Source organism: Cryptomeria japonica, chromosome 8 (assembly GCF_030272615.1).
Source record: "Cryptomeria japonica chromosome 8, Sugi_1.0, whole genome shotgun sequence".
In the NCBI taxonomy this organism is placed as follows: domain Eukaryota; kingdom Viridiplantae; phylum Streptophyta; class Pinopsida; order Cupressales; family Cupressaceae; genus Cryptomeria; species Cryptomeria japonica.
This window is the reverse complement of record NC_081412.1, coordinates 261,311,819-261,329,951: the sequence shown is the minus strand read 5'-3', so window position 1 is coordinate 261,329,951 and position 18,133 is coordinate 261,311,819. Positions and strand designations below refer to the sequence as shown.

Genomic DNA, 18,133 nt, shown 5'->3' with positions numbered 1-18,133 from the left:
AAACTGATATTAAAACTCCTTATGCTCAATGTGGAAAGCTGAATGCTCTCCACTCTCCTCGCAACCCTTCAGAGGGTCTTTCACCTCCTCAGTTATGCTGACCAATAGGGAGGTATCGTTCTCCAAGATCTTTTGTGGACAACCTGTGTCTCCACAACTCTTCAAGAGATGACATAAACAACTGATGCCCAACATGTGTTTCCCCTCTTCTATTTATTCGTTACCTAACACGTCACAATCACCTTCTAAACAATAAGGTTAGGTACACTTTATATTATTTAATTAAACATGTTATTTTAATGTACCTTTAATTTATTAATAAAATAAAATTCACACGTCTCCTGATACGTGTTATCTCCTTATAACATCAAAATATCAAATAATAAAGAGATGTGAAGTCACCAATCATTGCCATGTCGACCCCCTAAACAACTCCTTGGGCTACGAGGGTCAAATATAGGCCAACCTCGACACAAGTGCATGTGCTAAGGAGAAGGGGACATTACACAAAAAATAATTCTCAAGCATTAATATTTGAAGTCAAAACTAGATATTAAGCACAGACAAACTAAATTGATAAACTTGTTCTCACTTTCCTAGCTGATAGTATCATTGATTTGTTGGGCTCCTAAGCTTAGCTAGGATTTTTTTTTGTTTGACAATAAAACTAAATTAGCAGAAGACATTCTTGTCATTTCCTTGGATCATTCAATTCTGATCCAGGGCATTTATCTTTAATTAAAATACAATTAGCTTCTGACAGAGGATAATAAAGGATTTGAAATTAAGACTTGAAGAATGTTTTGCTCAAAATTCCAAGTCAGTGTATTTATTTGAAAGCATGCACCTTATGATACTGTTTACTATCCTTTGCCCAAGGTTAACAATACAAGAATAAGCAGAAAATAAAATCTTACCATACAAATCCTTTAGCATGAGAACAAGAAAGAATATGACAGAAATTCTATGCTATAGAAGTGACGTAGAAAGAGTGAATTCCTTTTATACAGTTTTCAAAAAGTACTAGTTGTAGACTGCAATGGCTGAGGCAGTTCACCTTTCTTATAATTACTAACGTTAACATCACCGTCAGAACCTACATCTGCTCAAAAAATGGCCAGACTTCTGGCTGGAACATCATTATGAGTTATAACATCATATTTGGTTGGGGTGTTCAAATACTGGACCTGAACAACAAATCACTGAATTCATGTATAGATTGGTTGGAGCAAGTCCGAAACATACCTGTTCTTTTTGAGACTTGGAGACCATTATAATTTTGGTTGCATTTTGCAAGGTATGATAGTTCATGCAAGATGGAGAAGGGAACAAGTCATTGTGACACACCCATTAGTTGCAACACATTCCCATGGGGAAAACGTATGCTACCTAGTTCTTCTGTTTAGGCCTGTGTATTGAATAGATATGGTTCTGTTTTGGGTCTGGGACAGCCCTAGGTTTGGCCAGGGTCTGGCCTAGGCATGCCAGGTTCCTTGTGGTCAGAATGGTCACACAATGGACCTGGGGTGAACCCAAGGCTTTCTTGCTGGAAGAATGAGAAAAAAATGGCCACTATGCTCTGCATTTAGACACCTATAGAAGTTGTTGTTGTCAAGATGGAGATGATGTTGTGTGTACTTAATCACAAATCAATGGTTCTTGTGGGATGCACTAGGATTCTCACAGTTTATGGAGCTCCTGATTGCTGTTAGAAGCTGACATGCACTCTGAAGTAAACATCAATGGCTAATCTGAGTCCATGGAGGCCACATTCTAAACCAGGGGCACTGTGAGATTTTGCCAAGATCAAGAGCTCAATAAAATGTATAAAATAGAGACAAATATAGGACAAGAATAAACTGTATTCTCATCAATAGATAAATGATCAATAGTTGTTACATACAATGTAGATGAACCTGCTTATATAGGCAAGGCAATATGGATATGTGAGCACACAAACATGACATGTGGCTCAATAAGAAAAAAGGGTAGGTAGGAAATAGGTGTGGTAGGTAGGAGAAACAATAAAATATTCCACATGAGGTGGATCACCCACCGAAGGTGGAATTATCACTCAACAATAAGTGGATATGATAGAGTAGTAACAAGATCAACACCATAAAAGGTGGAAATTCTCCTACACACACTATCCCAATGTGGCACAAACACCCAAGTGTCTCATACCCAAACTACTATGAAATGCATTTCCTAAGTAAACTTAAGTAAGGTGTAATAATATCCATGATGAATAATTATTTACACCAACACCCCCCCTTAAGTGCAACTTATGGGAATGCACTTAAGTCTACAATGCAACTAAGAAATGCAAGATGGGTCCCGACTGCTAGGCCATGTTAGGTACCCATGTACAAATGCAAATGCATGCAAACCAATGCAATGAAATCTCTCACAAAGCGGGGAAAGAGAGAAAAACCCAATGGGAAAAACCCTCTCCCAAAAGAGAGATAAAACCTATACAAGAGAACTCTCATAGAAGCATGTGAGGAACAAAACCCCATGTGAGGAAAAAGTCCCCCCCATATGAGAGAAGAAGAGAAGCTAGGAAGCCCCCCCTCAATGTAGAATCTGCACCAATGATAGAAGTTCGATGATGTATGAAGAAACTGCTCCATGAACGTCGAACAACATTCCCCCCCTTAGGAAGAAACAAAACCAAAGGTGTATCCATGAAGTCTCCCCAATCATGAAGGGAAGATGTATGAAAAAAACTCATGACGAAAGAAGTCTCGAAAAATTGCTCAAGTGTCCCCATGTCGATGCTGAAAGATACCCCCTCCAAAGGTGGTAAATTGATCCACACTGTAGAAAAAGGCACTCCAAGATCTAGTGGAGAAGAAAGTAGAACAAGTCCCAAAGACTCACATGTCTCCTCTAAACATAAAGAGACCTCCAACTGCTGTACATAAGTATCCACAATCATGTCAACCTCGAAAGAATGATCATGTAGAGAATGAACAAGAGGGTCAGAGTGTTCCCTCGCAACAATCGAAGAAGGATCATCTTCATCAAAGAGAAGATGAATATCATCAATGATGTCTCCCAAATCTGCAATGTAGGATTCCACAAACAAACCTGCAATGTCTATCAAGTATGCATCCCATGAATCTGAAGCTGGAAGACAATGTATATCTTGCTGCACTGAATCACATGAAGACAAAACTGTCGCACTATCCGCATCATCAGGTGCAATAGGTGATGTGATATCAATAGGAGGAGATGAAACACAAGGCTCAAGAACGGGGTCACATGTGAGAATCCCCAAGTTCAAGTACCTAAAGTTCTCCTCAAAATCTGAACCATCACAAGAAGTGTGATCATCATGTGTAGAATCATCATATGTGAAATTATCATCATCAACAAAATTTGAAAAGGAGTATAACCGAGATGCATGATCAACCACCCCAGTTGCAATGATATCTCTAGTCTCCAAGTCTCTAATGAAAACTGACTCAGGTGTGAACTCCACAATTCTCTTAGTTGCACCATGTGTGATTTGATAGATGGAAAGGAGATTGTTTGTCAAGTGGGGTACACACAACACATCATTGAAGGAGTTATCCCCAATGGCAATAGTTCCTTTCCCAATCACATCCATGTATGTATGATTGCCTATCAAAATCTGCGGCATGGTGCAAGGCTCAAATGTAGAAAACATAGAATGCGAAGATGCCATACGATGAGAAGCCCCTGAATCTAGAAGCCATCTCCCTGAATCATGACTTGTAGTAGCACAAAGAGCTTTCCCTTTTCTTGTTCCAAAAGAGTGAGTCTTCCCACTTGTAGAAGCCATGAATGCTTGCCCTTTTCCTTTTGAATGTGAGGAAGTGGAAGTTGATGAATCATCCTTCTTGTAGACATTAGGCAAATCAATGTTATGCTTTTTGAGGATGTGTGTGAGCTCATCAATCTTCTTAGAATGGCAATGACGCTCCTCATGACCAAATTTTTTACAATAGGCACAAGTAGGTCTCTCCCTCTTTGGTGAATTGTCCCTCTTGGAAGAGGATGAATCCCCTTGTTTTGGAGAAGGTGATGCTTTGCCCTTAGGCTTTGATTGCCATTTCTTCTTGTTTGAGTTGTCCTTTCCTTGATTTCCTTTGTTCCCTTGATTTTCCACAAATGCTTGAGACTTAGAAGTCTTAAGAATGCCCATGCTTATCAACTTAGTTTGTTCCATCATCAACATTTCAGCGAAAGCATCAAATGTAGGCATTGTGTAGCTTGAACCCATTGTCATCCTATGGGTTTGGAAACTAGAAACAAATGCTGCATATTCTTGTGGAAGTTTGCCCATCAAATTGAAGATCAATTGAGTATCCTTCTTATCAATGCCACAATCTTTGAGTTCTCCCTCAACTCTTTTGTCTTACTGACATAATCTTGTATAGTATCAAAGTTCTTGGGATCTAACATGGTGAGATCACTATCAATTTGATAGCCCCTAATCTCATCAACTTGACCATACAAGTCTTGAAACTTTTGCCAAGCATCCTTGATTAGAGTACATTTCTCAATATGAAAAATGAGATCCTTTGATACATACTTTCTTAAGGTATCAATTGCCATGATATTTTTAGTGAGCCAATCCGAGTGACCAACAGGATCAGCCTTAGGATCAGCGAGAGCAACAATAGTTCCATCAATGTAATGAGTTAGTCCTTTTTCCATAAGTTTACTCTATGCATCAATTTTCCAAGTAGCATAATTATGAGGAGTTAAGAGAGGAAACTTAGAAGAACCCATAGCAGCAAAAAGGAAGGAACACAAGAGCACAAAAGCACAAGAGACACCTCCCAAATTCAATCAATCAAAGTACCCCCCCAAAAAAGATGGTTTTGACACTTTATATGTAGTGCGTGTACAATAGGCCACTTGCAAACAATGGCAAGGTGGACTTATGATTTTGTTTTACAACTGCCCCATTAGGTTGAGAACTACAAAGCAAAAGACCAGCAAGATAGATCTATGCAATACAAGTACCAAATTGGCCAAAAAAGACCATATGCTGAAAGTACAATTTCTACCCAAAATTTCTGCAAAATGATAGCATATTATGAGACTAGACGAAAAATCATGCACTTTAAAAAAAAACGGCACCCGAAAAGGAGTTCATATGAGCCCAAACGGAGTCTCAGAAGTTGTAGAAACGAGGATTGGACAGGTACAGTCACCAAAAACTGAGATTTCTAAAACATTTGTCCATCAAAATCAGAAAATAATGCCACCACGAGAAAGTACACGAAATTCTAGCCCATTTCAAATAAAATTGCACCAAAAAAGGAGCAAAAATGAGCAAGATATGGCCATTTGAAGTTGAACTGCAAAATCAAAAAGCTCAATGAGAGGGGCTTGCAAAACTTTCTAAAAAATTGATGACGTCAGCAAACTGTGAGTCTAAATTTGATGGTCGTCTAGCCGTCACAAAAACTTCGCCTCCTCGCCTACGTGGCGTCCGTACGGTACGAACGGATGACGTGGCATTGCTGATGTGGCACTGTTTGCTGATGTGGTGAATTTGATTAGTCGGAGTCCGCATGGCGGGTGACGGTGGCAGAGTTCACGGGGCCCGGGGTTCCATTGACTGGCCGCCGTGGGCTGCAGTTTGGCGAGAGGTGCCGGTCGGCGGCCGGGAGGGCTGGGTTGGAGCCGGAGGCAGGGAGGCTGACAGCAGGAGAGTCCGGTGCTGACAGTAGGGAGTCCGGGAGGTCGGCTGATAGGCTGCCGAAAAGACCGCAGGAGCAGCACACGGGGTCCAGCTGGCGGGAAGAATGCGGGGGGCCGATCGGACGCTGCCGAAAAGACCGCAGGAGGAGCCTAAAGGTAGCTCGGTGCAGGTACAACAATCGTCAACGGATGAAGCGGAGTACGGGGAGATCACGATGACACATTGCACGGAGGTACAGCGGCACAGAACCTGCAGTATGGCGGTTACGGGGGGGGGGGGTCTTTGGACCCCAAAAAATAGTTTTTGATTTTTTTTTTCAACAAAAAAATACTTTTCCAAATTTTATTTTTTTTTCTGCATCAAATGAAATATTTTTTGCAGAATTTTTTTTTTCCGAAAATCTGTACCGTACCGCCCAAATTGGGCAAAATTTTTCCTCCAAGCCCGAAATTTGATTTTCACCAAAGTAGGCCGAATTTATACTTAAACTTCATGGAAACGGCCACCCGGACGCAATGACGAGGTCGGATCTGGTCTAGGACGCCTCCAAAAGATGCTGCTCCTCAGATCTACCTCTTGACGCCTCAATAATGCCTCTCAAAAGACGAATTAATGACGCTCTAATGGCTCTGATACCATGTGAGATTTTGCCAAGATCAAGAGCTCAATGAAATGTACAAAATAGGGACAAAATATAGGACAAGAATAAACTGTATTCTCATCAATAGATAAATGATCAATAGTTGTTACATACAATGTAGATGAGCTTGCTTATATAGGCAAGGCAATATGGATATGTGAGCACACAAACATGATGTGTGGCTCAATAAGAAACAAAGGTAGGAAATAGGTGTGGTAGGTAGGAGAAACAATAAAGTATTCCACATGAGGTGGATCACCCACCGAAGGTGGAATTATCACTCCACAATAAGTGTATATGATAGAGTAGTAACAAGATCAACACCATAAAAGGTGGAAATTCTCCTACACACACTATCCCAATGTGGCACAAACATCCAAGTGTCTCATACCCAAACTACTATGAAATGCATTTCCTAAGTAAACTTAAGTAAGGTGTAATAATATCCATGATGAATAATTATTTACACCAACAGGCACATTGTGTTGATTGAGCAGTAATGGTGTGAATCATATTTTATTCTCTAGATTAATTAGATGATCACAAGAATCAGAACGGTGATTGGAAAAGCCTATGTTAATTTATTTATTTATTTCTACATTATATATTAGTTTGAGGAAAAATAATACAAGTTTATTATATATTAATATGCATTGATTTATGTATACATTATATATTATATAAAATATATCTTATGTATATATTTTTAATATTTAATATAAATATGCAGTATAGACGTACTGGGGGAAAATTCCATTGTATTTCAACAAACCCAAACTTTGAACCTGTATCTAAACCTGATCCCAAACTGGCAACTTACGTGAAGATAGATGGTGTTTCCTAACAGGCAAAGAAATACTATATTTGCCAATGGATGAAGGCTTGATGAACAATAGCTGTTTTTACCTTTGGTAAAACAGAAAACTGCTTTTGGTAATGATTGAACAGAAACTGCTTTCACCAATTGGGTGAACAAAAAATGCTTCCAACAATGGCTGAATAGAACTTTATTTCACTGATTAGAGAACAGAAATTTATTTCTAGGAAGGGCCAATAGAAATCGCTTTTATAAAAAAATATTCCTTATGAGAAACCAGATTACTTTTGGTAAATGGGCAAGCAGAAATTTCTTTTAATAATGGCCAAACAGAAATTTCTTTCACCAATGAGTGCAGATTGTTTCTGATGATCGGCACATAAAAAATTGCATCTTACAATGGGCTAACAGGCACCATGTTTCTGATAGGTGAAGCCACTTTTTGTTTGTTGGACACAAAGCAATTACATTTGCCCATTTATGAATAATAATAGAATGTTTTGATTCCTTTCATAGTATGTTAATGACTAATTTAGTTGGTAGGTCCCATTCATTTCATATTTAAAAAATATTATTCAAAACTTTGTAATTTTCTGGACCAGTGAAGCATTAGGAAGTAACTAGTTGATATCGTTTTGAATAACTTTCATTCTTTCCTTTTTTTATGGGAATGTTTGAGAAGCATAAACCTCTATAATTCATTCAATGCTCATTGTTTTATGTGGTTATTTATTATAAAGTTTTTAATCTAAGGTTTGTATTGAGATAAAGAGAGGATCAATAAACTTCTTTTCCAAACAATTTGTGGTTGCTCCTTCGTTCCAAGATTTATTTGTTTACTTGTAGGAATTTTGTATAGCCTGCCAACCTTATTTGTGACTCTTCTTTGTTCCTTTCTCTTTCTAAGTGAAGTGGCTCATTTTTGAGCTCTTGGTTCTCTTCTTGAAGTGGTGGTGGGTGTTTGCTTTGTGTGGAAGAACATTCTACCTCTTGTATCTTCTTGCATTTGGCTTTGAGTTTTCTCAACAATTCTTCTTTGGAAAGATCTCCTCTTGTCGTGAGGAGGAGGAAGAAGAGGGGGAAGACCTGAGTAAAAGTGAAAATACCCCTAGATGTTCTTTTAGGTTGGCCATCCGCTCCACTGAGAAAGGAAAGCCGAAGAACCTTGTGGGGTACGAGATTGAGGATGAGGTGGAACTGGGTAGTGAAGAGAAGGAAAGGAAGAGTATTGAAATTGACAAAGGAGGAGATAAATAAGAGGAGAGGAAAATCTCTACGAATGATGGTAGCTCCACTCATATCTTGGAGATCCCAATTGACCTCATTGAGGATATGATGCTCGATGAAATGGAGATGAACAAACCGAAAGTAGAAGGGACTTGTAACTCTCAGTTGGAAGGGACCTGTAACTCTCAGTTGGAAGGGACTTGTTTAGGATGTAAGTCAAATGCCATGGAGTTGGAGAAGATAGGTCCTTGACTTTGAAAGGAAACTTGGGAGTGTTTCCCAGTTCAGTCTAAGGGTTATGCATAGCTCGGCCACCTCCCTGTGTTTAATGTAGAAGAAGATCTTGGGAGCTGATGAAGGAGGAGGGAAACTACAAGGAGCTATTTAAGTTCCTTACTGAGGACTGGTCCAATGTTCTCCACCAGGCAGGCTGCAAGTTCAGGAATTGTAGCTAGGGGTGTTTTTTATTTTTTTTATTTTTTTTGTTGGTTCTGTCAATGTTGTTAATGGCCACAGAAGGCCCTCTAATAAGACTGTTACTTGTTTTGATACTGTTTATTTTTATATTTATGGTCGTAGGTGGCCTAGTTTTAAGACTTTCGGTAAGATTGATAGATCGTTGGACAATATTCTAAAGATATTAGCTATTTTATATGCTGTTGATAGGTAGTTTTTGATATTAGCTAGCTGTTAATGTGCTGCTAATGCTCCTTTTGTTTACCTTACGCCGCCGGGCTGTTGTTTTAGGGACAGCACCCTTGTTTTGCTTCTTTTTAATATCAAAAACATCTCCTATTGCAACTTCTATAGTTCTCACATTCACCTTTCTTTTCTTTCTCAATGAAGTCTCCTTAATCATGTTTGTGACACTCTTTCCATAATTCCTCATCTTATAGCTTTTGATGCACTTTTTTTGTTCTCTTTGTTCAATTTTTCAATCTAGTGAGTATAAAACTTATTGCCTTTCTTCAATCCTTGAGCCTTGGGCTTGTTCTCTTAGGATTTTCCCTTTCTCTTAGCTTTTCTGATGGCTGGGTGATGAAACTTTCTACAAATCTGCACTTTAATCAAACATTTGGCATGCAGTTTCTAAGGCACGCTATCCCCAAATGTGTTAGCAAAGATCCAAACAATCACATGGAACTTGTTTCTCTGGTACCACATGATCTAGGCTGCTCAAGACTTTACTCTAGTGTCAAAAGTGAGTTGACTATTGAATCAACTCATTCTTCATCCTCTTATTTAATATAAATGTGCCCATAAACAAAGTTGCAGCAGCATAGTACTCATTCTAGTATGTGAAAAACAACTCATAAAACGCACTAGCATATGAAAAGTATCATACACATGCTGTAGACATCAAATTTACAGTGTAAAACCCTTTTTAAAATGTTAGTTTTTAGTGATCAGATTAACAATTAATTAACAGAAAACAAAATGTACAGAAGGAAGAACACAACACAAATATACCCTGGGAAAACCTCCCTCTTGGAGGAAAAACCCAGCAACTAATGTCTCAGATCTGCCTTAGATTAATCACAAAAATAGGTTACAACTTTGCCCAGCTAGGGCACAAACATAAGTGACACAACTTATCTGGTCCTGGGACTTGAGATCAGACTTGAAGAAGTCTCCAACATGCAGGTACTACTGCTTGTAGCAGGTTCGGCAGCCTTAGAACAACCTAGGGTGATGTTCGCTCAACTGGTAATGAAGTTCGCCCAGCTAAGAAGAGATTCGCTAGGGCTCAGACTGAGATCGTAGACCTTCAAATATATTCGTTGATGTATTAGAGTTATTCGTTGTTGTATTGCAGAGATAGTTCACTGAAAAAGGATGATATGAACAATGATAAGTAGTTTGTACTTATAGGCGACTTAACCTTTAATTCTTCAAGTCGGCTATATATTAAATTACAATCAAATGTATTAGAGGTGGCGCCAAACTGAATTAGGTCCACACGTTATACATTAATATAGGTCATGCCCTATATGCAAGACACATTTGGGTTGGCCCTTATAACACGTTACATTTGTAAATAACCCAAGTCGCACAAGTAGGGCCTGACCCAAATCATATTACAAGCTACATTAATATCCCAAATAGGCCCATACACAATAAATTTTAAGGCTGAAGGCCACATTAAAATTTACCAAGCTAGGTCAGCCCAATCAAGGGATACGACCTAGCTACATTTTCAACACTCCCTCTTAGCTAGGGAGGATCCCTTGATCAATCAAGTCACATCGTGACTACTACCATGGCTACTCCCATGGGATGAACAAACTCATAATGGAATTTTATCCATGATACCCACCATACCTACTCGCAGAGGGTGGAATGAGGGCTGTAACCTCAGACTTCTCCCAGAGAAGAATACAACACCACCATGCCTACTTGCAGAGGGTGGAATGAGGACTTTCACCTCAACCTTCTCCCGGAAGATTTCCTTAACCGAGGGCTTTCGCCTCAACCTTCTCCTGGAAGATTGCCTTAACCGAGGGCTTATACCTCAATCTTCTTCTGGAAGATTGCCTTAACCGAGGGCTTTCACCTCAATCTTCTCCCGGAAGATTGTCTTAACCAAGGATATGGCTTCTTCTGAAGCTGAAACAAGCTCCCTCTGAAGCTCCTTCTGACATTTGCTTCCTTTTAGAAAAGGAAGTCTTCATTTGACTTATGTTCCTTCTGAGGAGTTCCTATGACAACTTCTGCAGAGGAAGCAAGAGAAGTCCCGATTTTGCAATCCCGAGCAATATGACCAAACTTATTACAATTAAAGCACTGGATGTGAGATAAGTCCTTCATCCCTTTTGCTTTAGGAGAAGAATCAAAACCTCTGTCTCTATCCCACTTTCTTCCTTTACCTTTCTCCATATGCGAAGCAAGAACTTGATTTTCCACATCATAATGATCACGCTCAAGTCCTCTTGCAATTAGCCGTAACTCTTCTTGTAAACAATCTGTCCTCAAGCGATCAAACTGTGGAAGTTCAATCCTTGCGCTGATTCCTTGAATGAATGCTTCCCAAGATGATGGAAGACCATTGAGAGCCAACATGGATAGGTCGCTATCTTCAACAACTTTCCCAACGGAAGAGAGCTGATCCTTCAGATCAGAAATCCTCTTGAAGTATGCAGCTACACATTCTTCTTTTGCCATCTTGATGTGGTGAAGCTGCTACTTCAACGATAGGATGCGACTGGTGTTGTTGATCTCATACATCTTCTCCAAGGTGTTGAACATTTCTTTTGCTGTCTTTAGCTTGGCGATGAGAGGCACAATATGATCCTTGACGGAATCCACTATTATCCTTTGAGCTTGAAAGTCTTTCTTTCTCCAAGCTTCCTTTTCTCCTTCAGCCGAGGACTCGGAAGACTCTTTGCTGATGAACTCGGAGAGATCATTCAATGCCATCATGATTCTAAATTTCCATGCAGTGAAATTGGATGCACCATCCAATCTATCTTCAACTCTAATGTATGATGCCATGCTGACTGAAGAATGGAATGATAGATTGAGGATGAAGACTTCCCAATAATCTGATCACAGTTAGTACGAACTTGGCTCTAATACCATGTTAGTTTTTAGTGATCAGATTAACAATTAATGAGCAGAAAACAAAATGTATAGAAGGAAGAACATACAACACAAATATACCCTGGGAAAACCTCCCTCTTGGAGGAAAAACCCAGCAACTAATGTTTCAGATCTGCCTTAGATTAATTACAGAAATAGGTTACAACTTTGCCCAGCTAGGGCACAAACATAAGTGACACAACTTATCTGGTCCCGAGACTTGAGATCAAACTTGAAGAAGTCTCCAACATGCAGGTACTACTGCCTGTAGCAGGTTCGGTAGCCTTAGAACAACCTAGGGTGATGTTCGCTCAGTTGGTAATGAAGCTCGCCAACTAAGAAGAGATTCGTTAGGCTCAGACTGAGATCGCAGACTTTCAAATATATTCGCTGATGTATCCGAGTTATTTGCTGTTGTATTGCAGAGATAGTTCACTGAAAAAGGATGATATGAACAATGATAAGTACTTTGTACTTATAGGCGACTTAACCTTTAATTCTTCAAGTCGGCTATGTATTTAATTACAATCAAAGATTCAAATGTATTAGAGGTGGCGCCAAACTGAATTAGGTCCACATGTTATACATTAATATAGGTCATGCCCTATATGCAAGACACATTTGGGTTGGCCCTTGTAACACATTACATTTGTAAATAACCCAAGTCGCACAAGTAGGGCCTAACCCAAATCATATTACAAGTTACATTAATATCCCAAATAGGCCCATACACAATAAATTTTAAGGCCGAAGGCCACATTAAAATTTACCAAGCTAGGTCGGCCCAATCAAGGGATACGACCTAGCTACATTTTCAACATAAAACACATCAGTTATCACCATTGAGTGAATGTACAAGCAATTTCATTGTTCAAATAACTATGTACATCTCTAGCTATGGGTATAAGACATGATGAAATTTGAGAACACTTCTATGCATGCTATACACACTCCCTTGCTGAATTTAGCAGCTGGAATACTCCAAATCTGATTTCTAATGCTCCAAGTTTGGTGAGTTTTTGAAAGGGCTCAAACCTTTTTATGGTGGAGCCATTTCATTTTTTTTATTCTTGTCCTTTCTTTTCCTTTTGTCAATCTTGAAGATCCTCTTGGATCAACTATATATCTAGTCCATTTGATGGGCGAAAAATTGTAACAAAGCTGAATAATTGGCTCAAACAGTTGAAAATTTGTTTCAGCATCTGTAATTACAGTGAGGAACAAAAGGCCTTTTTTGTGGAGTCAGTGATGTCTTATCATGCTAAATATGTTATAAGTGTTATGAATTGGCTTAAGACAAATAAGCCGTCAGTTATGAAATGGGAGACTCTCAAGGATTTAGTAGTGCAACAATTCTACATCATATCCCAAGAGGAAAACAGCTTATGAAGTGGCAATTTTTCTAGGCAAAGTTGGCCAAAGTGTGCTAAACTATACCATTGAATTTAGTTGTAATACAGATGCAAAAGCATATGGATTTCAAAGAATCGATGTTGTTCAATTAATCGAGGAGACAAAGCTCCTTTAAATAGAGTTACAAAGACGATGTTTCTAAAAGAAACAATCGTTAACTAGAGGCGAAATTAGAAACAACTTAAATGACCATTAATAACACAAAGAGAAAGATATTGTTCTAATACCCTCCCTTAATGGTCATCGTTCTAATTACCAAGAGAAATAACAGAGAAGGTTGCCCCCTTCTTCTCAGAACATGCTGCAACAAAAGACAAGAGCCTGCCACTAACTCTGCCACTTGAGATGAGTCCGCCACCAACCCTCCCAGATGAGTCCGCCACCAACCCTCCCAGAAATTGCAGAACTTCTGGAGATACCCAAAACAACACCAACCGGCCAACCTAATGTTGGAGAACTGTTCCTGCCTGTAACTAGAGACACACCAAGAACAGTTGTCACGATTTTGAGGAAAAAATCGGCAAACCCTCCAAACTATTGCAGATGAGCAAGATGCCCGAAAAATAGACTGCAAACAAGAGACTAGTGCAGATGTTCGCACAACAACTCCAGGTGCGACTAAAAACAGACTGCAACAAAGTACAATTTTTGAGGAAAAAATCATAAACCCTCCCATGATTTTTTTTCAAGGACAAAATATTTAAAAACCCAGACACTTTTTTTTAAGGGAAAAAAACATTAAAACCCACCAGAATTTTTTTCAAGTTAAAAAACATTAAAAACCGAAACAAACATCGATGCCCATAAGCCATCTTCACGCTTTTCAAGGCATGAAAAACAAGGTACTGAGAAGATGCTAAGTGCACAAAACCTTATTGCCTTCCAACATCAAGTTGGTCAATGACACCATCTTGCACGTTTCCCAATGCACGGAAAATGAAAAAACTAAGGAGAGGTGCTGGCACAAAATTCAAAAAATTTGAATCCCAATGCAGGAGCAGAGGCAGATGCAGGTACAGACTTCAAAAAATGAAGTACGGCGGGCATGAATTTCAAGAAAAAAATTCCGGCTGACCCAGAAAAATCCGAAGACAACCCAGAAATCCTTGCGAAAAACCCAAAACGAATCTGCTGTCGGAATCTGGATCCGCTGGCTCAAAAATCGAGGCACCCAGAAAATTCTGACAACGACCCGGTTGAGGTCTCGAAAAACCCACCACGAATCTGTACTCAGAAATTTTTTTCGACTGAATCTGGAGGGTCAAAACCCTAGCCAAAAATGCAGATTTCCGTACAAAAATGGCAGAAAAAAATCTGCAGGCGGGAAAAAAATGCGTCGCGTGGTTGCGCAAAATGCAGGAGAGACGGGTCACGGGAAAGGGCAGAAAATAGCGAGAAAAACCTCGTAGTTGCAGCCAAAACGAATTGTCAAAGTAGCAATTTCGAATAAACAAAGAAATTTTTCAAAAAAAAAACTGTTAAAAATTCATGACGAATTTTTAATTGAAAAATTATTTAGAAATTAACCAAGGCTGCTCTGATACCATAATACAGATGCAAAAGCATATGGATTTCAAAGAATCGATGTTGTTCAATTAATCGAGGAGACAAAGCTCTTTTAAATAGAGTTACAAAGACGATGTTTCTAAAAGAAACAATCATTAACTAGAGGCGAAATTAGAAACAACTTAAATGACCATTAATAACACAAAGAGAAAGATATTATTCTAATAAGTTGTATGCCATGTGGACGTGTCCCTGATCTTGGCATATTGTCTTGGATGTCCAAAATACCTGGAGACTGACAAAACGTCCCATTGCCATCACTTTGACCTACAAAAAAATGGAGATATCTCAAGGATGACCTTAATTTTCCTGTGCTAGGGACATGTTGCAACATCCGTTGACATTTAAAGGATGTAAGTATGTCTCTTGACCTGGGTGACAAGCCTGTTTTTTTAAGTTCAAAAAATAATTTTAAAGAAAAGGCATTTTTGTTTCTGTTACGCTATTACTATATGGTCTCCTGCTGTCTCCGAAATCCAGCAATTATTTCATTTTCTATGGAAAACTTCCCCATCACCGTGTTTTTATCTGTAAAACTCTAAGAAACACTGGATTTGAGGCCTTTCCCAAAAGGTCTACATGTTGGTATCAATAATTTGGTGGGATTCCACTATCAGATATAAAGACAAGTTTTACTTTTTAAATCAAAGAACCTTGTGATGGATAGAAACAAGGTGCAGCAAGGGAGTTGACCCAGTTCCAATCAGCATGATGCTTTGAGGATGGAAAGTGAAAAGTCAAAGACAAGATTAATATCTTTCAAATGACTACCATTTACTCCATCTCAATATGTTTCAAAAATTACTTTTCATTAGTGTGGGTTCAAGGTTTTCTTCAAGAAAATTAAATCTTATTTTCCTTTCTTGATGTTCCAACTCCCAACTATTTTCCCCTCCAAACAAACTCAGTTTTCAATAAATGTAGGTTTCTTGTGCTTTACACAGATTTAATATCCTCAAATGTTTTTTATGACACGTTACATTATACTAACTCTAACTAAATGAACATTTTATTTGTATAATTGAAATGTTGCTTTATATTTTGTAGAATGCTTTAATATGTATGCATCCGTAGTCTCACTCTATCCTCTTTTGGCTGGTTATGCCTTGAGTTCCTTCCTCCTTTTCCATGTATGAAGCTTTTCTACAATCAGTTATGATGGCTTTAAAAGTAGAGATGACTAAGCAATGCCCGTATAAGGATGTGATCAAATATTTCTAGTGAAAGCTGAGAAATGAAGGTATAGATTGTTATAGAGAAGATTAATGCAGCTACACTTTAGCAGCATAGCTTTTGGTGTGAACAGAAAATAAATTTTTGGAGTGAAAAGGTTCCTTTTATCTATTAAATAATGGATGGAGGTGTTGCTTTCAAAATGTCAATGTAATGATTTTGGTGGTTGATGCAGTAAAAGGTTTTTTGACAAATGTATTCTCACATAGCATTTGGTTTCTTGTTTATAGCATGTATTTGCTTTCATGGTGGAAATATCATCATTACACCATAAAATATGAGTGTGACATTCTCATTTTTCTAATTTATGAAATGTTGTATTTTTATATAATCAGGTGTTTTGAGTGGAAAGTATACACCTGAGAATCCTCCAAGTGGTCCACGGGGTCAAATCTACAACAAGGATTTCCTTACAAAAGTAACTTTCTAGATACTACTTCCATTTTTATTATAAGAAGTTTTAAGTTTTTAAATTCGTCTTCATCCTTAATTTGTAACTGATTTGTTAATTCTCATCCTCATGCACAGCTCAAACCTCTTCTAGATCAACTCAAAACAATTGGAGAAAAATATGGCAAGACTTCTATACAGGTTCTGTATTTACTATTTAGACACATCCATTCAACAGTGTCAATTTCACTTAATATGTATAATGTATATCACTAATATAGCTACAATACCAAAACTGAATCTATAGAAGGTGAGAAATATGGAAGTTGTGTATATACATTAAATAAAATGCATAACATATAAATCACAAATCATTATCAAAATTTCTGCATGTGTGGTAAATTTGGTAGCAAATTGTTTGAAGCTAAACGTTTTTTTTATCGGTTACCCATCAACACTGCCCTTCACATAGTTGGACAGCTTATGATAATAAAGGAAAAAAAAAATTAAAAAAATTATATCTAAATTTATAGATAAATCCTTTCAAGTTTTAATTTATTTAATGATTTAAGAGGTAGATTGGACTATTTAAATTACTATAGTTGGATGTCATGCAGGTTGCACTTAACTGGCTAATGGCCCAGGGAAATGTTGTGCCCATTCCAGGAGCCAAAACACCAGAGCAGGTTTTTCACATGCACTTCTATTCTGAAACTTCAGTGCTATAAATCATTTTTTTGTAACACAAGAATGAAATGATAATGGATTTTGAAATATGGGTACCTTTTCAGGCACAAGAATTTGGTGGAGCTCTTGGGTGGTGCTTAACACAAGAGGAAGTGAAGGAACTTCGAGATGTTGCTTCAAAACTCAGACCAGTACAAGGTTTTCCTGTGGAGAAATTATAAGAATCTGTACTGTCCAGATAAAAGCATAACATTATTTTTTACTCTTATACTTGATAAATGGAGTGTAGTTTTTTTTTGAGGCTGATGTAAGTCCTATCACAAACTCAATCTTTGTCCTCTGCTTGTATACATAGATTCCAGGCAAATTAACTTCTCACCTGTCGTGTGCCGGTTGGGTTTCTTATGAGCCTATCACCTCTCATTATTTGAGGGTTCTACTGTAGTTATGTTTCATGGCCACAGGTCACAGTTAGCCAGAATGTATTTACTTCAGAGACCAATGTTCATTCTAAACCATACTCCACCATTGCTTTTAGTGCTTTTGGATTTATCTGTGTAAACATTTTTTATCAGTGATCCATCATCAGGGCGAGGAAAGAACAGATGGATCACTGAGAATAATCCAAAATGTTGATACAAAAGTCCTAACACGGTTAAATCCTATGGTACTAAAAGTAATCTACATGGACTGTGGAAAACTCATGCCTACTATCATACTCCGATATTGCAAAAAATGATAAGAATGCATGGGCTAAATCTGAAATAAATACGGGGTATGCAAATTTTCTATTTAGCAACAGCATAATATCATCTTGTAAATTCTATATTTTATCAAATTCCTTTTGATTTGACATTACGAAGGTCAACCATTTTCCCTTGCATTTGGGTGAAAG

At 38.2% G+C, this 18,133-nt stretch overlaps 1 protein-coding gene across 1 annotated transcript in view; it reads left to right on the top strand.

The window, feature by feature from the left end:
* Positions 1-17,901, top strand: part of LOC131066496 (uncharacterized oxidoreductase At1g06690, chloroplastic) — an 89,626-nt gene extending 71,725 nt beyond the window's left edge. The window contains exons 8-11 of the mRNA XM_058001267.2: positions 16,497-16,579; positions 16,690-16,752; positions 17,169-17,237; positions 17,343-17,901. Coding sequence (XP_057857250.1) covers positions 16,497-16,579; positions 16,690-16,752; positions 17,169-17,237; positions 17,343-17,459 — 332 coding nt within the window. The 3' untranslated portion in view covers positions 17,460-17,901. The remainder of the gene's footprint in view (positions 1-16,496; positions 16,580-16,689; positions 16,753-17,168; positions 17,238-17,342) is intronic.
* Positions 17,902-18,133: the final 232 nt, after the last annotated feature.